The sequence below is a fragment of the Lethenteron reissneri genome, chromosome 43, assembly GCF_015708825.2.
Source record: "Lethenteron reissneri isolate LAM-NWPU_2019-01 chromosome 43, ASM1570882v1, whole genome shotgun sequence".
Lineage (NCBI taxonomy): Eukaryota > Metazoa > Chordata > Hyperoartia > Petromyzontiformes > Petromyzontidae > Lethenteron > Lethenteron reissneri.
Genome location: NC_083821.1, coordinates 1,586,211 through 1,612,477, shown reverse-complemented (window position 1 = coordinate 1,612,477; position 26,267 = coordinate 1,586,211). Strand labels below are relative to the sequence as shown.

Sequence of the window (26,267 nt, the reverse complement as noted above, 5' to 3'; positions counted from 1 at the left end):
TCACCAAGCCCCCATAGTCACCTAGCCCCGCCCCCTAGTTAGCAAGCCCCGCCCATAGTCACCTAGCCCCGCCTACAGTTATCAAGCCCCGCCCCCTAGTCACCGAACCCCCCGCCCACCGTCAAAAACTGACACTCATCCGTGACGTCATCGCAGTCCAACGCGCAGTCAACCTTGGCAGAGGTTTTTCATTCACACAACGCCCTGAGGGCGTCAGCCGCGTCGAGGTGGCCAGGCTCTATAAATAGGCGAGGCGCTGTCAGCTTTGCCCCAAGGGCGTTTGCGTTTCTGAGAGCTGGCGGCGCGACCTTTGTGCACACTGAGGAGGCGCCTGCAACAAGGAAGGCATGGCGGGGATGCGAGCTCTGAACGTGCGGCCACGAACTTTGAGATTTCTTCTGCTCGGCGGTAAGTGAGTTGTGATATTATTGTTTGAGGCAACAGCAATAGTCGTTGGCAACAAGCTGTCAATTACAGTGAGCCTGACGTTGACGGGATTGTGTCGGAGGGCATTGGAGGTGGGCAGTGAGAGCGATGTAAATTGGGGCCTTTGAATCGTGTAATTTGGGCCAGAATTGTGGTCTCAATTTTTTTCGTCGTTTTCGTGTTTGTCGTCATGGGTTTTGTTGTTAATGTGCATAGATTCTACCTGCGTGTGGGGTATCCGAACGATTGCATTCGTGCTAAGTTGTTGATGGGTGTAAATGTGTCTTGGATTTGCTAGGTAAGTGAACATTGTTTGCAAAGTCCATGGAAATGTTCAACAAAAGTGTATTAAATGTAAACGTAATTTGGCAAACTCTAGACAATTGGCCGGTTGCATAAAGTACTTTTACAACTTTCGATTCCATTATTAACCGACCTACAGTTTAAAATCCACTTTGATGTGCTTCATAATATCAGTTTCGTCACAGGCCATTCTCAAATAAAATCGCCCGTGATGCAGCTAATTAGGGGTTTTCTACGTAGAAATCATGACTTAAATGTTATACTTGATGGAATTCTCTATGTTCAGACTTAACACAAGCAAGGCTGCCTCTTAAGAAATTGGCCAATAATCCCAAAAGTGGCATCCTCCCGAAAATGACTCTCGAAATTTAGAAGTAAACTTTAAAAAAACTCTTGCAGTAATGGATTGCGAAAGGACTGCACATTTGTTCGGCGTGTGAGTGTGTTTGTGATCGTAATCGCTGCGGATAATACAAAGACTACTTGCTCCAGGTCGTTCGTCGCTTTTTTAAAACGTTCCATTCTTTTTTTTGTAGAAGCCGCACAACAACTTTGAGTAATTTTAATAAAATTGCACACCTCCGTTGTGTGGTTTATTGGTATAAGTGATTGGTGTGTGTGTAAGGTACGTAGCAGTGCAGACGGATATATTTGGTTGTGTCCTCCATCCTCTCACTGACACGCTCGCTGGCAGATGTCCAACTGTGCCACTGCCAAGCCACAAGGTGGCCGGCCTTCCCTCACGTTGTTAGCCCTGGCAAACCTGCTGACTTCACAATCTTTCTCAATGTATATAATACAGGGTTTGTAAATAATATTTGTCCTGTGTTTTACCACCAATTTTTTTTTTAAACTGAGACCTTGATGACCGTGAGCCTCCTGAACCCAACGATTTAAAAGTGACCTTAGCTCCTGGCTGTGGTTGTGGCGCACGGCGGGGAGAGAGAGAGGGCATTGGGGTGCTTTGTGGATTTTGTGCCAAGACCATGACCGGGTTGGATCTCGCATTCCGTTTCTTACATTTCCATTTTAACATCACATCCAGTTTCATCCCACATTAGGCTCTGATGCAATCCAACTTGATAGAGATATGAACTCGTAGTGGCCAAAGCGCCCCTTAGGGAAGTGACAAACAAAAACACAAGTAAGTGCTATGCAACCTTTGACCAAATTCCCATCCACCAAATGGTTCCAAACTTTTATTTGTATTAAATGCACAATAATTGGTTCCTAATAAATTTCCATATTAACTGTTGTTTTGTATCGCAGTGTCTGCTAAGCCCACACCAGTGTAGTCAAATAAATTATTTTTGTGTAACTGACAATGTGCATTACAATCATTATAGATTGAAAAGTTGCAATGATTACAAAACTAATGGCGGGATTGCAAGATGCAAATGCGTTACAATGCAGTAATGGGTATTATCGCGGGTGGATGCTTTGGCTGTGAATTATGACTAAGCAATGACATTGTAGATGTACGCATGTGCCCTTGGTTACAAGTGTGCCAACGTCTGCATGCCAAACCAATGAAGGGTGGCATCTTTTTGGATGTGCTGTTATTTCATGCTGATGATGAACAATAATAGACTTGGGAGGCCTGTGATACCTTGAGAGGTGTCCATAAAATGCCATTTGGTTAAATATTTACCCCAAGGTAGTTGACAGAATAAGCGCTTGCCTCCAAAACAACAACCACATTGCTTTTCTCGAAGGACAACTTAATGGGTCGACTGGAAAATTCCAGCCCCCCCCGCCCTGCGTGGGCTCAACACCGAGATTGTGCAGTGTTATTATTATTTGAAGTAGTTGTCTAACAAGGCATCGATTCGTCCGTTTCAAATTCTTTCTTGTACCCAAGAGACACACGTCGAATTCTGCACGTGAAAATGTATTATTCGTGACTTGTGGAAATTATATGTCAATTTAATAATTATCATAGCCGAGTGATCAAAACTTGCATTTATCATCGCAAATAAATCTTTGATTAAATAGTTGTCGATACTTTTGATACATAACACCATGTTAGAAATGATTTACACTTAATGAAAATAATATGCAGACGTTGCAAGGAAAAAAAAAACACACAAATGACATGGTAAATAATAATGAGAATCGATTATTGATTTTAATCTTAACCCAGAATCGTCACCATTCATAGAATGGGCGGTGGCAAGTTGGGGGGGGGGGCTAGTCCGACTTGGGTTGCTATGCAGTCGCTTACAAAGTTGCTTGAGTTCAGCTTTAAATCTATCCCACTGCGTGTTGGAGCAAATGTTGCCTTGTGCAGGTGAATGGTCCAACCCCGCCCGCCCTCCACCACGGCGGAGACGGGGCACGGTTAGCCGTACGGGTTTCGCTTGGAAATTGGAGGGATCCCAAATAGTTGTTTAAATATAAGTGGATACTGTATGTCAGACTCCATGTAAATTGCAGCTGAATGCCATTGTCGGGGTCACGCGTGTTATTTCGAGCTTTACTTTTTTAACTCGCGGAAACAGCTGTAAATGAGCACAGTGACATTTCGATATCATGAATATGATATCATTTCGATATATAATAGCACTAGCTTTACTACCATGGCTTCGCCGGAGACTTGGATTCTTGTCTTTGATTAATACACGGCCTACGTGAAGGATGGGAAAATGCGTGACGTGAGCAGGCACACTTCCGCATGCGGGTGACATCACAGATGTGACGTCACCGCTCACTTGCTGTGCAAAATATATCCATTATTGCGCCCCCCCCCCCCCCCCCCAAATACAAAAGTATATTTGTATAATTTTTGCATTGTGTACAGTCTGGAAGCCACCCACCCGCCATATTTCAAGTTTGTTGCATGTCGGGAAGTATGCTAAACATTTCGAACAGACACACATTCACAAATTTCCCTTTTATATATATAGATGAATGAATGTTGTCATTATTTCACTCTGCTCCAATGTCTGGAGCTATTCCCTCCCCAATCTGTCTGTACTGTTGAGTTCCTGCACCCGTTCAAAGTCAACTGGCACGTTGTGGGCAGCAGAGGGCAGTACAGCAAATCCATGATAGATGTGCTCTTCCGCGCTTGTACATCTGTGCTCCCTGCCTTCACCAACCCACACTGATCGGCGTGGCGAATTGTGGTAAAATAACACGCGCGGACCCTACACGATGTGGGGAGGCCCCCATCCAGCAGTGGATTGGGAATTAACTGGTTGAATATTCTTATTGCTTTCGATAATCCGGTACAGTGCGTCGGCCGCTGGCTTAATAAATGAACCCTTGGGAAGTTTTATGCCAAAGAATCTGGACTTGGAATGCTGCCACCGAAGCTTCGGGTGAGCTCTTTCGTCAGCATGCGTCTACGGAAAGAAAGCCGTGTCGTCTGCCTTGGCTCATCAGCTGGAGCCTCCATTTGAATGTTTTCCATCTCAAGTTGAAAGCGTTGGTGCATTAGCTTTGAAAAAATTTTTTGGTGAAATTTGTGTTGGTATTAGGGACTTTGTCTCGTGCAGGGATCGGCAACTTGCGGGTCCGGAACCGCATGCGGCTCTTCAGGAAACTGCTTAGTGACGTTAGTCATTAAGGACCCACCGTCTCATATTCACGTGCTTTGTGGCTCGTGAAATATTGATTAATTTTTTTGCCAAATAAAAAAAATGCCTTGGTATTTTGATTGCAGACTGACTCACTGTCTAGAGAAAACCAATAAAATGTTTCCGAGTTGGCCAAAAAATTGGCAATCAAACCACCGCTTAAAGATTTGTCTTGGTGGTGGTGGCCAAGGTGATGACCAAGGTGATGACGTCACATTATTGTCATCGTCATCATCATTTCCCGTGACATCATCTCGTAAAGTTATCATCACTAATTTACTTTCAAGGATAAACGCACATTGGAAAGCGTTATAGAATCCATGCCTATGTCTTTTATTTTCCTGTTTAAAAAATGGTGTTGTAGAGCAATGTTGTGATTGAAGTATGCTTTAGAATTCAGGCAATAATTCACGTCCATGACCAAGTAATGCAAAGTCCAAGTTTGTAAACCTCTGGCAGTTACTGAGTGTATGACCGTTGTTTTGCATATGCATTATGTACATTTATTGCTTTTAATAACCTTTCTCTTTGGTTCTTTCGGTAAAGTCACGTAGAAAGAAAATAAATTAAATAGAATACGACGTTTCGAATGCAACACAAGCAATCGTCATCAGGTAGAACTAAATTTGAGAGAGACAAAACACAGACAGACACACAAGCAGAGAGAGACAACACAGACAGAGAGAGACACACAACATGTCTATTTAGTTTTGCCTGATGACGACTGCTTATGTTGCAATCGAAACGTATTCTATTATTTAATTTCTTTTCTTTCTACGTGACTTTACCGAAAGAACCAAAGAGTAATTCTTGCAGTCACGAAAGCTTCAAATCAAGTTTTAATAACCTTGTTTTGTTTATTTTTGCAGGGAGAACAAGTAGATACTTCTCATCGTCAGCAACAATGTGTGGTAAGTTAGATAATCTAACTTAGGTAAGTTAGATAATAGATAATCTTGAGTGAGTAATGTAGACAACACACATGATGTATTTAAAACGATGTGCTCGGCATGCAATATTAAACTTAAAAAAATAAAACATGCTGGCTTTACGCATGTACGTATGTATGTTGAACTTATTTCACGCCGTACGTAGCCCACCATGCTGTCGTTAACATGTAGCCTATTACAGAATCGCCCCTAATGTTCCTGATCTCATCAGATCCTGGAAGCTAAGGAAGTAAAGAGCCTCGCCAGTGCTGAGATGGGTGACCACAATGCATCAAACGGGTGCAATAGGCTGCTCTAGGGATGCGGCAGCAGCTGAGGGGCAGTGCAGCATAACACATTGTTGTACCGTACTATGCTCCAACGTCTGCTCCCTGCCATCGCCTACCCGCACTCGGCGGTCGGGTGAAGTATGGTCAAATAACCCCCATGACCAACACGCGGTGTGGAGAGGGAGGCCCTCATCCAGGAGTGGATTGACAAAAGGACTGTAATGTAGATTGTGACACGGGTAGAATACAAATGTTGCCAGCTCTGACCATGCACTTTGCTTGTGTGCGCAGAACGGACGCACGTGAGTTACGAGGTGAAGAGCGGCGATGTGGCTGTCGTGCGGTTCGACACGCCAAACTCCAAGGTAACAAATCGCTGTGATGCGTCGCTTCATATTAATATGTTTCTACTTCAACAATGCGTTGCTTGCGGCACACAAAGCGGCTCAAGCTGTGATTGTATTAATGTGTACAGTTGTTTTATGAATCCACTGCTGGATGAGGACCTTCCCACGCCTTGTGGATTATTTCGCCTTATTTCACCATGTGGGTTGGTAAAGGCGGGTGGCATTGACACATTAGAATAGAAGTACAGTACAACAGCTGACTTTTCTGTATTCCACTACTGCCCGCCACGTACCCCCACAGCCGATAACAATTTGCTGGGCATGGCGGTTTACTTAGCCAAGAACTAGCCACACTTCGCCTTGCTTGGCCTCAAGAATCTGACAAGATTGGGCATATCAATGTGGAGTTGCTCGTTACCGTCCCTCCCTTGCAGGTGAACACGCTGTCCAAGCAGATGCAGGCAGAGTTTACGGAAGTGATGCGCGAGGTGTGGGCCAACGAGAGCGTCAAGAGCGCCGTGCTCATCTCCAAAAAGCCCGGCTGCTTCATCGCTGGCGCTGACATCAAGTGGGTGGTGGGCTTGTGTGCTCGCGTGTGTAGGCCGCACTGCTTGCGCTAAAGGAAGACATGACCCAGAAAATGTGCCCCCTTGTTATAATCAGAAAATACCACCTGTCTGCACACTGCCTTTTCCAGTCCTCCCTCTCTAGCGAAGCGCTTCTTTCGGGCAGATGCGCATGCCCAGACTGGAACAGATGAGTTTATTTCATGTGTTTTGTTGACCGCCCATGTTGTGTTTATTATTATTACTTACTACCCTGCAGTATGATCGAGTCGTGCAAGTCGTCGGAGGAAGTGACCCTCCTCTCCCAGGAGGGCCAGAAGATGCTCGCCGACCTGGAGAAGTCTTCCAAGCCCGTCGTAGCGGCCATCAGTGGCTCGTGTCTGGGCGGAGGCCTGGAGGTGAGACTGTTGATTTTTTTTCTTCCTTTTCCCACTGTCACATCCGAGCCGTTCTGGGGTTAGGCCGTCACGAGTCGGGAGGGAGACGCAGGCTGTGCGTCCACTGCAGAAGCAGAGCTGTGCTGCCGAGGGTCGCACGCGCTACGTGTGATGTTGAGATGCGTGGAGGTGGCACGATGACGATCAAACGAGCTGATGCGTGCACACCGATATACGTATATACGCACAGCTGTACACTCGCACACACTCGCCATCTTGGCCAAAAAGGCTTAACCATTTTCAGATGATTTTCTATCGTCGCGTTGTGAGAAACCCATTTAGAAATGTGGCCTGCATCTACAGGTTAAGTCGCTAACAGCAACACAACTTTATACTCGAATGTTGGTTGTTTAGGATCATCTTCACGATGATGATTGCACTACTAGCGCTTTCAACTTTGGTTGGAAAGTGTAAAAAAAACACGAGACCATGACTGCCGCTGTGTTGCTGTCCATTGCCAGGTGGCGATCGCTTGCCACTACCGTGTGGCCACCAAGGACCGCAAGACTGTGCTCGCCACCCCGGAAGTGATGTTGGGTCTACTGCCGGGCGCCGGTGGCACCCAGAGGCTGCCCAAGATGGTGAGGACTGTGTGAAGCACTGGGGACGAGGAGCACGCTGCACATGGGCCGGATACGAGGGGAGCAGGGGACCAAAGGCGTGGTGGAAGCATAGTAGTGCAGTACAATTGTGAATTTTGTCGCACTGCCCCTTTGCTGCCCCACCGTATAAGCCCCACAGCATCTAACTCCTTTGTGCATTGTGATCACCCTTCCAAGCAATATCCACACTTAACCCTAATCGTTTATTACGTAAATAACGTGGATAATGTCGATGTGACGGTGAAGTTCATATGCATCTCCTCTGTTGTGTGGCGTACAGCTGGGCCTGCCAACCGCCTTTGACATGATGCTGACTGGCAAGAACATCCGTGCGGACCGTGCCAAGAAGATGGGGCTTGTGGACCAGCTGATCGACCCTCTAGGTATTGTGTTCTTTCTCTTTCCCTATACAGTCAACTCTCAATTGCTCAGAGCAATGGGGGAGGGGGTGGAGGGGTGGCCCAGTGAAAACAAAGAAGTAGATAATGCAAAACACATGTAAAGTAGGATGGTTCTTACTTAGAATGGAGGTGAAGATGGATAATGTACGTGCCTTCAATGCTTCTTAAAGTAAGCGGCTTACTTACTGATGTGTTTGCGATACAAACCATGAGCCTCAGCAGCAAGCAGCGAATGCGCCAGCGTTTGGCCGTGTCACTGCCCCGGTTAATATAAATAAAGGGTTGGTTTTAATTCGTATTCCTTTATTTATAGCAGGGCTGGGTGGAAGGAGATACTGGTTCCACTTGGCAGTCTTAATCTGACAAACAAAGCAGTTGGTTCAACTGTGAGCAGAGAACCGTGGGACTCGCAATAGTGGCTTTCTTGAGTTAACAAAAATAAATGTATAATTATGTGAAGAAGAAACAAAAATGATAAATTTTGGCAGGTGGGGTATACCCATGCGGCTGTATACACTTAGTGCTTTAAAATCAGAATTGGACGCTTGCCAGATATAGACATTGTAATTTAATATTTTCACTTTGATAGCAAATAGGCACCATGACCATTGTGCATTCTGTAAACATACACTGCTTCACAATACATCTATACATCGCTTCCTCTATACTGTATAAATAGATGTGTGGGCCTGTGTATGTGTGTAGCGGTTAGCGCGCGCTGCGTTACGAAGCCGGTTACCCGAGTTTGATTCCTGCTCGTGGTTAACCAGTAACGATTATCTGAACCGATCATGGGCATCCTTAGGTCGACTCAGCCTCATGAGTACCTGGTGCGGTGTGTAAACATCACCGCTGGGGAGACAGGCAGCCGGACATTGTGTTGACAACCCCACCCCCTTGTGTGCCGTGCCGGCCTTCACAAGTGCTCGCTAACCGCACTTGCCCCAACAGTCTATTAAGACTACGGGGGGGATCTTTGTCTTTGCGTACAATGGCATGTGCTCTCATAACAGCACTTGATCGAACCGTCTGTTAAAGCCTACACGGGTGATTCGTGTCTCCTACGCACACGTGTATAGGCCCAGGTCTGAAGAGTCCTGCAGACCGCACACTGGAGTACCTGGAGGAGGTGGCCATCACCTGTGCGCAGGATCTGGCTGCCAAGCGTCTCTCCAACAAGAAGAAGAAGGGACTCGTGCAGAGTGAGCCTTAGCTGCCCCGTACACACCGTGTGACTTTCTCCATCGCTCGATAACTCTTAAAGCACTGAACTTAACTATTTTTATTTTACCAGCTAAGGCCCACTGAGCTATGTAGTAAGCTTTTTCAGAATTCTACCTGGCTAGCACAAATTATAGCTCAACGAAGTGGCTTATCACGTGGAAATGTACAGCAGCCAAATACTCTTCTAAATGTGGAGGGGAAAACTGGAGGACCCGGAGAAAAATCCACGCGACCACATGGAAGAGGGACGCGAACACTCCAGCTATACAGGCGTTGGATCTGGGTCAGGATTGAACTGACACGACCTCCTGCATACTGGGAGAGGGAGTTAACATCTCGCCACCGTGGCACCTACTCCCAAGAGTGGGGGGGGTGGCAACCTTTTTCTCGCCGAGGGCCGAATAGGATTTTTGGTTCCTATTTGGTGGACCCGCACACCTTGTTAACACTTAACTTTGATCAAACTAGAACTGTGTGCATTGACTACACGCAGAACTACTTGAGATACAACAAGTGACGGAGTGCTAAAATTAGCAGTGCGGTGTTGTTGTCTGGTCTAGAATATTCCTCGCACTAGTACCTGATTGGGGCAGCCAAAGTTGCCTGTGATGATGGATAGATCTCCTTTGCCGGCCGTTTTAAAAGTGGTAGGCCTCGTGTGGTCGCAGTCACCTTTTGACACCAAGTCGGGGACCATTGGTTTTCTACCCTTGATTGAAATGATTACACACATGTCAAATACAAACTCGCTCTTGTGAAATGGTTAAATGTAAATGAAACGTGCAATGCACGCTTTGGTAAAACGTGGCTGTAAGATTGATTTGTTCGCCATATTGCGCGTTTTTGCATTTTTTTGTTTGTTACAGAGGTCCAGGACTGGGTGATGGGCTACGCATTTGTCCGGGAGCAGATTTACAAGAGGGTGCTAGCCATGGTGATGAAGCAGAGCAAAGGGCTCTACCCAGCGCCACTCAAGATCATTGAGGCGAGTCCACACACCCTCGTTTCATTCTCGTCTGTTAATATTCCACTGCCGAGCAATGTTTGTTATATATAATTGCATGATAAAAATCCGGGTATGACATTTTATGTGAATGTTACTTGACGAGTTGTCAGCTGGTCGTAAATTGCAACTCATACTATGATTGCTGCCCTTGGACTCTGTACAGGTTCTTTGAGAGCATTAACATACCACGAAAATAATAATTTGGTATTTGCGCCTTTCGTATAGGGCCAGACTATCACAAATGCGCTGTGTTTCACAGACCTGGTCTGCGGTATTTTCACAGTAGGTGGGCGAGGTTGATCTGTGATCCCAATAGAGTAATTTTCAGGTTTATTTTTTTAATTTGGGTCTTGAAAGTTGGCACACTGGCCTCTTTTCATTCGACGTCACGGGATCTTGAACTGTACAGTACCCGAAGCAGACGGCACGTCATATATATTGTGGCTAAATCCACCTCGGGCAATAACCGGGGTGGCCTGCCGGATACGAAAACCTCCGCCACAAGCAGGACCAACGCGCTGCCACTGTGCCACCAGCGTCACCGCGCTTATTTGACGCCCACCGTTCGCCCTTGTCTTGTGAAGATCTCGGCTGCGTCCAGATGTAGCGACATTCTTGACATTTTCTCCCCGCCCATTTTGCTTTGCTGCAGGTGGTGAAGACCGGCCTGGAGCAGGGGCTTCCTGCTGGATATGCTGCGGAGCGCAAGGTAGAGATTATTGTACTCTTGAAAGGAAGGGCACGGCAAGTGCACGCGTAGAGTTAATGCTTTGAGGTTTGTGGCCTTCTAATTGCAGTGCTGATTCTTCCCCTCTCATTCATTTCGGGAGCGTCCAGGGAAAAAAAACACTTGCTAACCGTAACAATCTCATTGGCCGGAAAGTAGTCTTCTGTTGAGAGCAAGTGGGTTAAGTCAATGAAATGATCTAATTCTTAACATCATAGTGCGACCATCTGTGGAAGATAATACAATACCAATCTATCTAAAGACGATTGGAAATTGTTCCAAATGAAGCAAGCATAAGTTTTCTGTGAGAAGAAGTGTGTGTTATTTTGTTCCCAAGTTTTTCTTTAATTGTATTCTATTTTTTTTATTAACCCGCGCAACGCACACGTGTACGTGTACATCCCTCTTCTAAATCCACTGCTGTATGAGGGTCAATGGAGCCGCATTGTGGGCTACAGGGAGCAGTGCAGCAATGTCGTCATTGTCCTGTACATCTGTGCTCCCCACTTTCCCCAACCCGGGGCATGGCCAAATAACCCCCACGAACCATGGGGAGGCCCTCATCCAGCAGTGGATTGACAAATTATAATATTCGCTTCTGCTTAGGCATATTTTTCAGCGTGGGCTCGCACAGCCTTCCAGTAATTTGCCCTACCTCCTGATGAAGTGTTTTTGATGACGAAAGCGGGTGGAGGGTGAAGGCCTGACCCTGGCATTCCCGCGTAGGCGTTCGGGGAGCTGGCGATGACGCGGGAGTCGAGGGCCCTCATCGGACTCTACCACGGCCAGGTGGCCTGCAAGAAGAACCGATTCGGTGTGCCCGAGAGACAGGCTAAGTGAGTTGAGACGCCATCCTACTCATTCCCTCGTCATCGTTGTCATCATTGTCATCATTGTCATCATTGTCATCATTGTCATCATTGTCATCATTGTCATCATTGTCATCATTGTCATCATTGGTCATGATTGGTCACTTCTAGATGGAGGCCTCCACAAGGCCTCGCCATCGCTCGTACTCCTGCGATGTATTTGGAATTAATGTAAATTCGCCAGAAATCTAAGCCGTAACAATAAAAAAATATATATATTTACACATTATTTCACAAAATTCTTGCCTTAAGTCTTTCCACCGCAAGTCAAAAGCAAGTGAGACACATTTATTGTTTTGCTGGGGGAGACTGGTCACCTGGCATACTATTGGCAATCGGTTATCTGGTTTGACCACCTGAATGTGAAATTGTAGTTGCGCTGCATCTACATCAGCCATACGAAAGAAGAAGAGGGCGATATGTGCTCGCCAGTGCGCACGCACCTCTAAGTAACTGGTATCTGTAGCCGCATTTCAAACATGCGCCTGACGTCTGTCATTGCCCAAGTGTCAATTATCTTGTAAGCGAATTATGGGTGACATCAGAGCTATGTATGCCTGTGTGTGTGTGCGCGTGTGTGTGGGGATTCCCGCTGATGGCCAACACCAGTGACGAGTATCTGACCCGGTCCAGGGCCTCCCCTAGGTCGAATCGGCCTCATGATTACCTGGTGCGGTGTGTAAACATCACCATTGCGGAGGCAAAGGCGGCCGGGCGTGGTGCTGGCCACCTACCCCCTCGTGTGCCGTGCCGGCCTTCGTAGGTGCTCGCTAACAGCACTTGCCCCAACAGTGTGTTTAAGCTACACGGGGGTATCTTTGTCTCTTGTCTTTGTGCGCGTGTCAGAACGGTGGCGGTGATCGGCGCCGGGCTGATGGGTGCCGGCATCGCGCAGGTCACCATTGACAAGGGCGTCACCGCGATCCTCAAGGACACCTCGACGGAGGGCTTGGGCCGGGGGCAGCAGCAGATCTACAAGGGGTGTGTGACCCATGGGCCCTGCTCAGTCAGCGGGAGGAATGGCATTTTTTCATGGAGCTTATATCGCATATCTGGATAGCCCCTGCTGGATGAAGGCCACGTGCAGCGTTAGTCTTGGGGGGGAGGGGGTTTGTTTGGCCATACTTAATCACCACTCTGGTACAGTGCCGGTTGGTGCAAGGAGGTGGTGCCCGGGAACGGTTAGTGCGTCGCTCACCACCGGTGTTATTTGTGGCCTGGACGGGAACCCAGGGAGTCGGTTCGTAACGCGGTGCGTTGCTAACCACTGCAACCACCACTCCACCCTTGCGACGTTTAAGGGGAACCGTTGAACTGGCAATCGTGAGACAAATACATTTTCCATTTGGAACTCTTGGAGACAAAAGGGGCAACACTGGAGCGGTGAATCAACCAGTCTCAAAGAAGAGCCGTGGAATGTCAGAACTACTTCTGAAGTTGGTTCAATGGGCCTGATGTTCCCACTAGGGGGCACACCTTTGCACACGTTCTGTATAAAATCATTGCCAACTTAACATGTGCACAAAATATTTGCGTGTTCATCTAGACGTCGTGCATAATTAGTATTTTTTTAAGAACCAGTAAACGCCCAATGCGCAGATTTTGAGAAGAGCTGCGTAAAATAATTTTCTTTTTTAAAAATAATTGATGGCCTCATTATGCGCCGAGTGGGTAACCTCGACTGTCTTCGTCCCCCGGCTCGCAGGCTGTCGGACAAGGTGAAGAAGAAGACGCTGTCCACGTTCGAACGTGACACAGTCCTTTCGCACCTGCACCCCCAGCTCGACTTGAGCGGCTTCCAGACGGCCGACATGGTCATTGAGGCCGTGTTTGAGGACCTGGATCTCAAGCACCGCGTCATGAAGGAGATCGAGGCGGTGAGCGCCCCGCCCCCATCCCCTGGTCCCTCCCCACACGCATCTCGACGTGACTCCTCTCGCCTGCGACGTTTCCGCATGATGCCGAAATGGACGTGACCATTCGGCCAAAATGACGATGGGTGTGTTGACCAAAATCGCGACATGTTTCAACAAGAGTATCGCTCTTGAGAATTTTTTTTTTCAATCCGTAGCATGCGGGCGCCCACTGAGACTCCAATGATTAAGTGTCTAAATGCTGTACATAGCAAGATAAATGTCATAAAATAAAAATAAAAACACGAGTTGCGCAGGTTTGGTGGTGACATGAAACGACGGACAAGGTGCCTCGTACGCCACAATTCCTACACTGGTTACACCAACAGTCTGTAATAACAATGCTGGCTTGTAAAAATTCTCGCTGCAAGGGAGACTTGTGGCTGGTTGCGTAAAAGACGTTACATAAAGATCTTTTGTTGATTTGTGATGATCGAGTTGTTACGTAACGAGCGACACGGGGTGTGAAATGCCATTTTCAAGCCGAGTCGCTCTCTTGTGCGCTTCGTGCCGCGGTCCCCTGGCGTCGCGCTCATTGTACGGCGGTGAAGTCCGTGTTGACGTTGTCGACGATGCCGTTCGCCCCTGCCAGGTGATTCCCCCGCACTGCGTGTTCGCCAGCAACACGTCCGCTCTGCCCATCGCGAAGATTGCCGCCGCAAGCAAACGCCCCGAAAAGGTGAGTCGCCCTCTCGCTCTCTCGCTCTCTCTCTCCTGCGAGCGCAGCGCCGTGACCGGGCTGCCAAGTGGGTCACTCAGTGGAACACACGGGGGACTGAAACGCTGTCGGGGAAGGTGTTGGCAAACATCTCGAGACGTTTGCAGTGTGTACTCGAAATACCGGGCGAGTTCAGGTGCCGTTGGCACTCCTCCGATTAGCATGGTTGGCTTCGTACGGTGCAAAAGAAGTTCTGCATACACTAAAGTTAACCAAGTCTGGAAGTTGAACTCTGGTTGCCGGGTTTATAGCGCAATGCGTTTAACCACTGCGCCACCGATCCACCTTGGCGAATCAGGTGAAGAGGGTTGGCGGGGGTATTGATGCGTGTGCGTGTGTGTCGCTGGCAGGTGATCGGCATGCACTACTTCTCACCAGTGGACAAGATGCAACTGCTGGAGATCATCACCACCGACAAGACGTCCAAGGACACCACGGCCTCCGCCGTGGCCATGGGCCTGAAGCAGGGCAAGGTCATCATCATCGTCAAGGTGGGACGCCAGGACTGCTGTGCTGCCTTGCGACTCGAACAAATGATTCCTTGCCTACCTGAATCCTAGCTTGCAGTGCAGTGTTCTTCACACATTTTCAGAGGGGGGGGGGGGTTCTTTCACCGATAGGACATCATCAGTGTGAGGGTTGCCACACCGCCTGCAGAGGGGGGGTGTCTTCACAGTTGTGTATTGTCGGGGGAGCCGCACGTCGGAGGCTGCCAGTGGCCCGCAGGCTTTGCAATGAAGAACACTTTTGGAGTGCATCTTCGTAATATTTTTTATGTCTTCGAATGTGTGCAGGATGGGCCTGGATTCTACACCACGAGGTGCCTGGCCCCCATGCTAGCCGAGGCCATCAGGACCTTGCAGGTGAGTGAATTTGCTGGAGGCCACCGATCGAAGCACAATCCAGACCTGACGATCAGGTGTTATCCCGAGTGATTTGCTCCTAGACTCTGGGGCAACTGTTGGCACGCTCCGATAGGTCTCGCATTGGAGCACTGTCCAGCCGTCGGTGCCTCAGAAATACATTTTTTAAACACGAACAACACAGGAGCTCCACAGGGCTTTTGTACAGTGGGACACGTACATCTATGTGTGGTGGCATTGTCAGTTGTGGAAAGCAAAGTGCCATTGCAGGATGCTTTTATGGCTTGCCCTCACTATAGTCATGCAGCCTTGATGCCAATCCTGTACATCATCCTGACCATTGATCCGCTATCAAAATGATCGGCAATTTCACGGAAAAATCTTGACGAGAATCAACACTTAAAATAGAGCCACGAGTGCGAAGATCGCCCACCAAACATCATCCCTCCCTGTTGTTGCTCTTTGCCCGTTCCCACCGCGCGACGCAGGAGGGCGTCAGCCCGAAGAAGTTGGACAGCCTGACGACGGGCTTCGGCTTTCCCGTGGGGGCTGCCTCGCTGGCCGACGAGGTGGGATTGGACGTGGCGGCGCACGTGGCCGAAGACCTGGAGAAGGCGTTCGGCTCGCGATTCGGCGGCGGGGACGTGGGCGTCCTCAAGACCATGGTGTCCAAGGGCTTCCTGGGTGCGTTGCTTGTAAACTTGTGCTGCTCGTGCCACGTGCTGCTGCTCCTGCTGCTCCGGTCATTCTCGCAGCAGAGGATTTTGGCTCTGCCATCGAACAAAGACGGTCACTGCATCGTGCGCTTTCGGATGCGCTCCTGCGGCCGTCTGGAACGCTCTTCCCTCCGATGTTAGGAAATCACTGAAGCTATGCACTTTTAAATATAGATTGAAAACTCATTTTTTTGAAACTGCTTTTTGTGTTTTGTTAATTTTCCTTCCCCCGCACCTCCTGAGCATTGTTTTTTATGTACGGTGCGAAAGAACGGCGTAGTATGCTATTATATAATTTATTATTTTATTATTTTATCTTTATACGTGACTTTACCGAAAGAACCAAAGAGTAATCCCTGCAGTCACGAAAGCTCCAAATTAAGATTGGTGCGAAAGAAATTTAACATACATGCTGCTACGGCATTGTTTCACATGGTTGGGCGACTGTTTCGCTGGTCACAAGGTGTGAAGGGTGGCTGAAACCTTTTGCCAAATCGCCCGGAATGCGCTCGAATTTCTGCGTGTTCTGATGCATACATTTTACATGTCTTGCGTAATTCATATTTATTTTTTAAGTAAAACTGCGCAGTACGCAGCTTATCTTCTGGTGCTGGCTCTGTGGCTCGGCAGTAATAGCGTGTACGCAAGGGATCCTTTTTTGGTCGTGACTGCGTTTATTGCTTGGACTGTTGGACCAGCGATATCGACGCGTGGTTCTCGCTATCGTGGGTGGTATTTTTGTGCCGGTCGTCATTGGGATAAAGGTTGACATCGTGACGTGTTGTTGCTCGCTTCGCAGCCAAAGGGCAGCCGCGGTAGTCGCATGCAACACGGTCACTAGGCAGCCGAGAGAGACTCTCTTAACAGCATTACAGCCTAGAAGTAAATATCTAAAATTACTGCCACCCAAATAATATCTGTACATCGTTCCTCTTCTGGATCGGGGAGGGCCTATCCTCTGTGGGTCACGGGGGATTTTTTTTACTATACTTTACCGTGCTGGTCAATGTCGATTGGTCAAGTAAGAGGAGCATATAAGAGCAGTACAACTTTGAATTTAGCTGCACAGCCTACAGCACCTCACGTTCCTCGTGGACACCCATCCAGGAACTATGCTGGCTCATCCCTGTTCAGCTTCTTAGATCAGAAGACCACACCACTAGCCTTAATAGGTGTTCACTTACAGCCTTTGCTTTAACTATCTATGAAGTTAAATGTGCGAACTTTAAATTTTTATGTTTTTTATGTGCATGGGGAGTGAGGTCCTGGGCCTCTCCTAAGTTTACTCTGCAATAACTGAGTGCAAAAAATTACCACTGGAGAGACAAAGGTGGCTGGGAGTGGTGCTTGCCACACACACCACCCACCTCGTGCACCATTTTGGCTTTCATCGGGGCTCGCTCACAGCACTTGCTTCAACAGTGTGTGTGGGCTATACGGGGGATCTTTGTCTTTGTGAGTGTTTTGTCTTAAGACAAATTTCAACGCAGCCTCGCAGTAGTCAATTTAACACACATACGTAAGAAAAATCATGCTTGTGCATTGCAGCCTCCCTTGAGCTTACAGGGGGATCTTTGTCTTTGCCTCTGTCATTGTCTGTACATCAGGACGCAAGTCGGGCAAGGGCTGCTACGTGTACCAGCCGGGCAAGAAGGAGCGACAGGTGCATGATGGCATGGAGCAGGTGCTGGCGCAGTTCAAGCTGGTGGCGAAGCCTGAAGTGTGAGTCAGACGCGTTGGGCGCGTGACCGACCAATCGCGTTCGCGTGAACAGTACCGTTGGTGTGAACGTGCCCACTCTTTACCGTTTATGTTGACGATCTTCTGGCTTTATTCGTGGCCTCGAGCAGGCCATGTGCATGTTCTGGTTTCGTAGTCTAATCTTAGTATTTCGTCCACCCACTTGTTTTTATTTATGAACAATTTGTTAAATGTTGTACAAGTACGGTTTGTCAAGCCACCACCAGATAAGGGCCTCCGAATACCGTTCTTGTCATTGGGGTTGTTTGACCATACTTCGCCATGCTGGAACAGTGTGGATTTGTGGCCAAGGTGCTCCGCAGTGGCCTACAACAGATGTTTAATGCACGGCGGTCTTTCTTCCAACCACTATCCAGGCTTAACTATGCTTAGCTTGCGAGGTCTGACGCGGTTTCGGCAGATTTCCAGTTCATTTCATCATAGGTTGCGAAAGAGTTCCTGTGAGAGAGAAACATTCGCAGAAGAACAATAACGCTCATCAGCATCCGCGTGTGCTCTGTAAATTATGTGTGTGGGGGTGTTGCTTGGCTGGCATCCGAAACATTGCCACCAGGGGTTATTGTCCCATCGGTGCCAGTCCGACCTGGCCGCTCGTGTCATAATAGTCACCGCCAACACGGCCACGAAGTGATGATCGGCACTCTCGCGTGCCGCCGATCAAACCCATGCAGTTTTAAAGCTGCTACATTTTATTTTTTTGTGACTATCACAATCCGAAGGGTACGATGGATGGCGGCAACAGTGGTCCGTTCGGGATGGCAATGGCGTGGGAAGGCCTTCATCTCGCAGTGGATAGGCAGTGGCCAGTGGTGGTGGTGATGATGGTAAATACCATCTGAGTGGCGACAGTGGCTCTCCTACTGTAGTACCGCATAGTTTTGAAGTGGTGTTAAACACGGTCATTGGCTGAGCTGTTGTCCTGTAATTACTCGTTAGAGCCAATGTGGGCGTTCTGCCAAGGACTCATTGTTTCTTGAGGACGTCTGTGGCACGCACATTGGCGTGTGCCTAACTTTACATCTATAAAGTTTTTTAGAGACTTAATGCCTTGTTCACATTTGAATAGGATTTAGAAATGTGTGTACGTGGGAAATTAACAGCCTTTTGTCATTTCAATACTAAAAAATTAAGGCCTTCCTCGGCCATGTCAGTTCTTGGGATTGTTTGACCATGCTTCACCACACTTCTCAGTATGGGTTGGTAAAGAAAGGCGAGTAGCCCAGGACCAATTTAACCACCACTCTCCACTGGTGGTAGCCATGGCTGGGAATCGAACTATGGTGACTGCATTCATAGTGCGGGTCTGCTGATTCCTTCATTGCCGCTTCCTCCATGTGAATGGGCAAATCCTAATGGGTCCATTCCACCATCTGTGGTGTTTATGCTGCTGCTGCTGCTGCGCCTGTGAAAAAATTGCCCGGAATGCACCAAACCTCGTTAGACCTGCGTTTCGCAGGTCTAACAAGTGCACAATAAACACAGCGGTGTACATTTGCCCCCACAAAATACGTGGGGTATGGGGAGGCCCTCATCCAACAGTGGATTGGCAATACGGGGCTTTACACGTTGTGCTATACTTGTTCAATGTGTACAGTAAAGTCTGTGAAGTGTAAGTATCTGCCTCCTTTGAGGTTTAGAAGTTGGCATTTGCCGGAGCTGCTAAACTTGTACATACATGTGGATTGCCACATCTCAATCGGTTAATGATTCTGTGGTATTGATTTACTGCTGGCATGTGAGCTTTACCTACTATCTACTTCCTCTAGCTATGGCAAGTGATGGATGCCTATGAATAGCTCATCTGGAATGTGGCCGATCTCATCGTATATCAAAACTAAGCAGCGTTGGTTGAGCCATGAAGGTGCTTGAGCTGGGCCGCCACTTAATAAAATCGGTTGTTGTAGGTTGATCTGGCGCTACGTTGTCAACAGAGGCCACATTGGTTTTTTAAAGATGTTTTCAGCTGATTTTGATGATGAGTGTTTATGCATGTGGAGGAAACGGGAGCACCTGAAGAAAACCCACGTGTGTGAGGGGGGGGGGCAACGCTCTATCCCCGTACACTTGCTGTACTGCCTTCTGGCGAGCCGGGTTGTGGCACCTTCTCGACGTCCATGGGAAGGGAGTTCCACAAGATTTGTGCAGTGACCCACCAACTCTCACTACCTCCAGTGCTGGATTACAGGCCACGTGCATAGCCGCCACTGCCCGTAAAAAAAAAAAACCTACACTGTACATCTATGCTCCCAGCATTTGGAAAATCCCCACCGACTTGCGTGGTTTAATATGGTCAAATAAAATCCCACAACTCGCAAGGTGTTGAGGCGTTCATCCATGACTTGATAGACAAGAGGCCTGAACTTGTACACCACAAGTACTACATACAGTGTGCGCGTGTGTACATTATATCTCTTCATCTATGAAATGTTGCACCCAGCTGCTGCGAGTACTGCATTGTAGACAAAACGGTTGTGCTAACGCTCATAAACCTACCGCCTTCTCGTGAAGTTTCGCACGTCCGTGTGGGTTTTTTAAGCGCGTGATGAACTTGAGTTGCTTGGTTCATGTGCCCCCTCTCCTTCATCTCCCTTCCCAGGGATGCCGCACCTGTAAACATGACCACATCACCCAATACTCCACTCATCCATTGGCTCTCCCACTTTAATCCTGGGTGGATTCCAAGATTGTCTTCATGATTCTCCACAAAATTTCCCCCGCTCATCTCACTCTGTCTCCTGCCTCTCCCCTCCCATCCCCCTCGACTCGCCTCCACGCACTCTCCACTGCAGCAAGCCTCCAACGAGACTGGAAGTCTGATTCCTCACCCTTCTGCTGCCACCCCATAGTTCTGTGCCCCCTTTCCCCCAGTTATTCGCCTCTTACACCGTGGCCTCTCATCTTAAACATTTGAAAGGGCAGCCCTGGCAACGGCCTACCCTACGCGACACGGGGAATTCTGAACCCGGCCTGCAAGCGGGCATTCATTCGCCAGTAGAAGTCGTCACAATCCATGGCCAGATAGCCCATAGGTGTCCACTGCACGTTTCACCATTCGCTTTCACTTTTACTCTGTCTTGTGCCAATATGCTCAAGTAGTGCCATATCTTTATAGCACCAATCTCGTGTGACGTCGTCATCAAGCCATTCTCTGTTAGGTCTTTTCTTTCCGGTTCCTTGCATTTTCCAAGCAACACATATGTTCCTGTTATCCATCCTACAAAAGTTTGTCCAAATAGTGCCAGTTTCCTTCTCAACAGTCTGCATCATCATCATCATCAGGTTGTCTTCTTCTTTGTGCAGCCTTTTTCTTCTCCGTTGGTCACGCTACGGGTCCAGTTTAGATGCAGTATCCTTCTATCGTGAGACATTTTGAATGACAATATGTTATCTCTGTCAGAATTTTTCAATGTTCATGTCGTCAGGCATACGAAGCTGTACTGAACACGCGTTCACAAGATGTTCAGTTTCTTAACCTGTTAAGCTGTGACGTGTATGTGAACTCAATTTCGAAGCTCTGAATGCATATGCTTAAATAATTGTGTTTGTGTGTTCATGGCAATCCGTGCGCGCGTGTGCGTGTGTGTCTTTGTGGCCTCCAGGTCAACGGACCAGGACGTGCAGCTGCGGCTGGTGAGCCGCTTTGTGAACGAGGCGGTGCTGTGCCTGGAGGAGGGCATCCTGGACAACGCGCTGGAGGGCGACATCGGCGCCGTCTTTGGCCTGGGCTTCCCGCCCTGCTGGGGAGGTCCGCGCCGCTTGATCGCCGCCAGCGTCGGTCACTTTGGGGTTGGGCAGAGCGTGGGTCGCGACCACCAGCGTGGGTTGAGAACGCGACCGTGATTCGTAACAAACCGTGCGCGGGGGACGACACAAAACAAGCTTGGAAACGTCGCGGATTATGTTAGTGTCGATCGGCGGTGTGGTCAAGTGTGGGTACTGCCTCTTCCAAGATGTCACTTTCAGCATGAGCAAGTAGGGGCTCCGGAGCTGCCTTGTTGTAGGCGCTTCCGGCTGCAGTCGCGTGAGCCAGCATTTGCGGGGCTACGCGTTTCCCTAAAAAAAAAACCATGCTTTACACGAGGATTAGTTAACGGTCTCCAACCGTGTGTTTGTCTTTTGAAGGGTTTCATTCCCAGTACAGAAGCTAATGGACAGAGGATAAACAAGTTTGCATACACGCATATAGTTCTAATTGTGTCCTCGGACGTATTGAACAGCGCATTGAACGGTGTGGCCAGTTTCAATAGGGTTAGTCTCAAGTAGCAACACAACTTTGGACTAAAGTTTCTTTTATTTTGGAATATTATTACAAGAGGCATGGTGCAGCCCCCATGTTACGTTGCATAAGCACTCGCTATTTTGAATAAGTGCTTTCCAGTAAAAGTAGAAAGGGAGTTTTTGGTTGCAAACAGTGTTTTGGAAAGTGGGGCTCACAGTTGGGAAAGTTTTGGAATCTGCCGAAGATAAAAAATATACATATATAACGATCACGTCATGACTTGATCAGGATGAGTTTCTCATTTACACCATTCTATTGCCCCCGTGGCTCATGTAGTCTCTTACGGCTGTAGGTTTACCTAAACCACTCGCAAACAACATAGTAATTAATCAATTCCTCATGTAATGTAAATATCGTGAGCACATGCTCGAATGGGGATTGTTCAATCAGTACCGACCTTGTTCGGTTGATGGGCTGGGGTGATCGCTTGTGGAAGCTTTGGGTTACCGTGCTGGTACAAATTGTGTCGAGCCGTGGACATAAATCGGCTGTTGTTTTTGTTCCCGGTCGCATGCCTGGGAGCTGGCACTCGCTGCGAAGGGGCTTTGCTTCGATGAATGAATTTAGACTTGTTTAGCCAGGAGGGACCCGCAGTTCCGGTAAAGGGTGTGTTTCACAGTAGCCAGCACAAGGCTGCGATTCCATAATGGGGCCGCAAAACATGAAGTCCATAATTAGATAATGTCAACTTGTACTCTTAGGTTGGTTTTTTTCCGGTAAAGTCACGTAGGTAAAAATAAAAAATAAATAATAAAAAGAATAGACATAATAATAGAGATAAAATAATAAATCACGACGTTTCGGAGGCAACACAAACTTCCTTCATCAGGTGTAAAAAGGCACAGCAAAATAACTGTAGTGGGAGTTATTTGTGATGGGGCATTAATATACTGTATAGGGTAAGAGGAGGGGGGAGGAGCCAAGGGGGACGGGTGCAGGATGGGGTGGGGGGGAATTAATGTCAACTTGGTCGACACAGCTCAGAATAACACTGCTATTTGCAATAACAACTGTTATTGCCTGCTCAGAATATACATTTCAAAAGTCACGTGTATATATAGTCCTTTTGTTAATCCACTGCTGAATGGGGGGGGGGGGGGCCTCCCCCACACCATGTATGTAGTGGAGATTACTTGACCTCCCTTCACTACGCTGGTCAGTGCGGCTTTGGTGAAGACTTGGGAACATAGACATGGGAGCTTAGAAGTACAGCACAACAGTGGACTGCGCTGCACTCTCCACTGCTGGCAATAACGTACCCATCCTGTACCTTCCACGCGCGACTAAGCTGAGCTGAGATCTACTCTGCGGAAGTCAGAGTTGTTAAAAAAGTTGTACGAACCTTTGGAAGAGCGCAATTTCCTCAAGTTAATGTTTAAACTCTGAGACGATACCTCCCGTCGTTGCTGAACAAGGTCGCACGCACTGCCCTTTTGCTCCGTTGCTCCCACCCAAGGACAATCGTGCAAAAAACAAATTTACGACCGCACATTCTTCCTCGCTGTTATTTCAACTCCGTGGTTACTTTGCCACTCCGTGGTTGTTCTCGCCGACCGACCGTCATCGCTTCTCGCAACGTGTCCTGCCCGGGCCCTTTTGCTTTCCTTAACAGTCAAACCCTAATCTAGAGGACCGAATGTGCCCAAGAGGACGTCCGCTGCAGAGATGGAGCGTCGGCTTGTGTGTGCAGGGTGCTTGATCGATTGTTGCATCACAGAGGGATGGTGATGGCTCGGAGGCCGACATCCAGCTTTGGCTTGAGCATTGACAACGACAACGGGTGTTTTGCCATTGGGGGTCTGGTTAGCGCTGTGAGGAATGCAGAAAACTTCGGACATGGCGAGCGCCGATGTTTACGTGTGCGTGCGATTTGCAGGTCCGTTCAGGTTCGTGGACGCTTACGGGGCGGACAAGCTGGTGGCGCAGATGAAGAAGTTCGAGGCGGTCTACGGGGAGCAGTTCACGCCCTGCCGGCTCCTGCTGGACCACGCCAAAGACCCCAGCAAGCGCTTCCACAATTAGACGCGGAGCGTCCCACGCGCCCTGGGCTCCCCCAGCAGCAGATCCGCACTGCCGTTGTCAGAGTCTAACTCGGCCGCTTGGCCCTGGTGACTTCGGTGAGACCCTGTGCGCAGGGTTGACGGTCACTGGGGGCTAGCGACTCGTGTGGCAGCCCAGGTGCAGTCGGTTCATTTCTGGAGCATTGTGGCTAAATGGCTCGATTTAGGTTACTAAAGTCAGTGTAGGGCTCGGTCTTTGTCGCCATGCGGCTTTTACAACTACCATACATACAGCTGCCGTTAACACCAGTACGTGTGCCATATCGCATGGTTATGTTGAGCTTGTAAAAAGGAAGGACGCTGTGGCGAGGCGCGGTGTTGACCTTGGTTCGATAGAGCATTGCATCCATGCCGTCTTGATCTGCTTCTGTAGACCCACTTTGGTTCTTCATGAATGTAAACTCCTGGGCCCAGGTGCCCGGGAGATCTTTGAGCCCTGTCCTGTGTTCATGTTGCTGGCACAAGGAGAGAGACTTGCAGTACTCGCCACAGCCTGCGTGGCATTGGTCGCAATGTCATTTCACAACATTTGAGCATATTTCACGAACCCAAGTGTGCGGTTTGCTAAACCAAAACTCCCCACGTGTACGTCAAACAATTTATTCCTCTGTGGGGTGGGTTGCGGGGTTCCCTTTCAAACATGAGTACTGCACGTAAAGAGAAGGATTTATAGAACTGTGCATAGTATTACCTACGTGACCTGTTGCAGAAAATCGTCGCTTTGTGGAATGCTAAGTTTTTGCCACTATGCATAGCCGTTGCCTTGTTGCCTTGACGAACGTCATCGGTTTTTTGTCTGCTGTATCTTATTAACAGCTGCCTTTTCAATGCAAGCGACCTCTTTAAAATGAGTGCGCTGTCGATCGCCTGTGGTTTTTCAACTTGTAAGATCGGTCCCTAAAAAAAAAAGTTTCTCTCCTATGCGAATGGATCTTCATTTTTGTCTTGGATATTTCACGCGTCACATTTCACTTGTATCCTTTACATATCTGACCCTGACTCCGCCCGCAACCATCGATGTGAAACGCCTACTTCAATAAACCTTTAACAAGAAACCCTTTTCTTTACCTTGCCGTCTCTTATGGATGGAAAAATTCCATAGTGCAGACACCAAGAGGCTTAAGCTGTGTCAAGGTATTTGGCATGCGCGTGGTGACGAACCTATAACGCTTAAACTACCCCCACCCCGCTTTTGCGTTTGTGGTCACGTTAACTTTTAGTACTCGCCGCACATCTCGGTCGTAAACAAAGCCGTAAACGAAACGTATCTAATTTTAATTTCAACGTGATTTATTTTTCGTACATCTGTCTATTATTTTCCCATTCGAAGGCTCTTGTTTGTGTGTGTGTCGGGGGCACTCGTGGCAAAGCCTCGTCGCTCTGCCAAGCAGTGGCGCCGTGCGATGACAGCGCGTGGGTATTTTCGTTGGCGTCCAGGTCACGCGGTGGAACCTCGTCGGTCGCCGTTGTGCTGCGCTCAAATACTGGCTGGCGGCTCGATGCAACGCTCGTGTGAAGAGTGAGTACAGCTGGCCCGTCACCTTCCATTCCAGCTATGGTGGAGGTCGTCCTAGCGAAATGGGTGCTGTGCAACCTTTGTGTCGCAAGCCCCCCTTTTGACGTTTATGATTCTGGAAATTGTGGTGATAATTTGGGTGAACGTCTTGAGTTTAGGGGGGGCAGGGTGGGGGGGTGAATGGGGACGCCGAATTTGAGACTTGGTGTCTGCAAACGCTCGAACAGCGGAGACGTGCGGATCGCGTGCAAAGCCAACGGGTGCTGGAGTTTTTTTTGGAACTGAAGGTGAACCTTTGTGGCGCGTTCAACCCGGACATGTCGTGTTTACGAGTCGCGTGAAATGTAACCCCGTCACAATAAAAACGAATGGCCACTGGAGATTACGGCGGTGCGGCTTTGTGGTGTTGTGCACGCATGCCTGGTGAGACGAACCTCGTTGCCGCTTTGTACGAGGCTGTAAAGTTTGTAGCGGTTTGCTCGTGGAATTTAACGATGCATCTAATGATTAATTTACGTCTATTCTCAAAGCTTTTCGATACTTGTGTCGAATCGCGTTTGTAGGAATATATATTTTTAGTAATTGCATATCATGGGTTTGGGGGTAATCGTGCAGACGGAGGAAAGTGGAAACAAACGACGAGATGTGCAGTGGACACCCACGTGCGATCTCTGCCCCATGTATCGTGATGATTTAATGAGTTTAGGGGGAGCGGTGGCACAGTGGTTGGGGC

The 26,267-nt window shown here is 48.4% G+C and overlaps 1 protein-coding gene across 1 annotated transcript; it reads left to right on the top strand.

Annotated features, from left to right (window-relative positions):
* Positions 1 to 265: 265 nt before the first annotated feature.
* Positions 266 to 25,914, top strand: HADHA (hydroxyacyl-CoA dehydrogenase trifunctional multienzyme complex subunit alpha). The gene is made up of 20 exons (XM_061569242.1): positions 266 to 408; positions 5,180 to 5,221; positions 5,821 to 5,894; positions 6,311 to 6,444; positions 6,702 to 6,840; positions 7,341 to 7,460; positions 7,762 to 7,864; positions 8,962 to 9,084; positions 9,973 to 10,091; positions 10,765 to 10,821; positions 11,566 to 11,675; positions 12,555 to 12,689; positions 13,414 to 13,585; positions 14,214 to 14,300; positions 14,690 to 14,830; positions 15,134 to 15,202; positions 15,691 to 15,886; positions 17,526 to 17,640; positions 21,279 to 21,424; positions 23,835 to 25,914. Exons 1-20 carry the CDS (start codon positions 348 to 350, stop codon positions 23,978 to 23,980), a joined length of 2,289 nt encoding a protein of 762 aa, XP_061425226.1. The 5' UTR covers positions 266 to 347; the 3' UTR covers positions 23,981 to 25,914.
* Positions 25,915 to 26,267: the final 353 nt, after the last annotated feature.

What these genes read in the sequence shown, in the direction of transcription:
- HADHA (XM_061569242.1), top strand. Translation starts at nt 348, where the DNA reads ATGGCGGGGATGCGAGCTCTGAACGTGCGGCCACGAACTTTGAGATTT. An exon ending in TCGACACGCCAAACTCCAAG is followed by an intron (nt 5,895 to 6,310) that starts GTAACAAATCGC and finishes CCTCCCTTGCAG; the next exon opens with GTGAACACGCTGTCCAAGCA. An exon ending in CGCCACTCAAGATCATTGAG is followed by an intron (nt 10,092 to 10,764) that starts GCGAGTCCACAC and finishes GCTTTGCTGCAG; the next exon opens with GTGGTGAAGACCGGCCTGGA.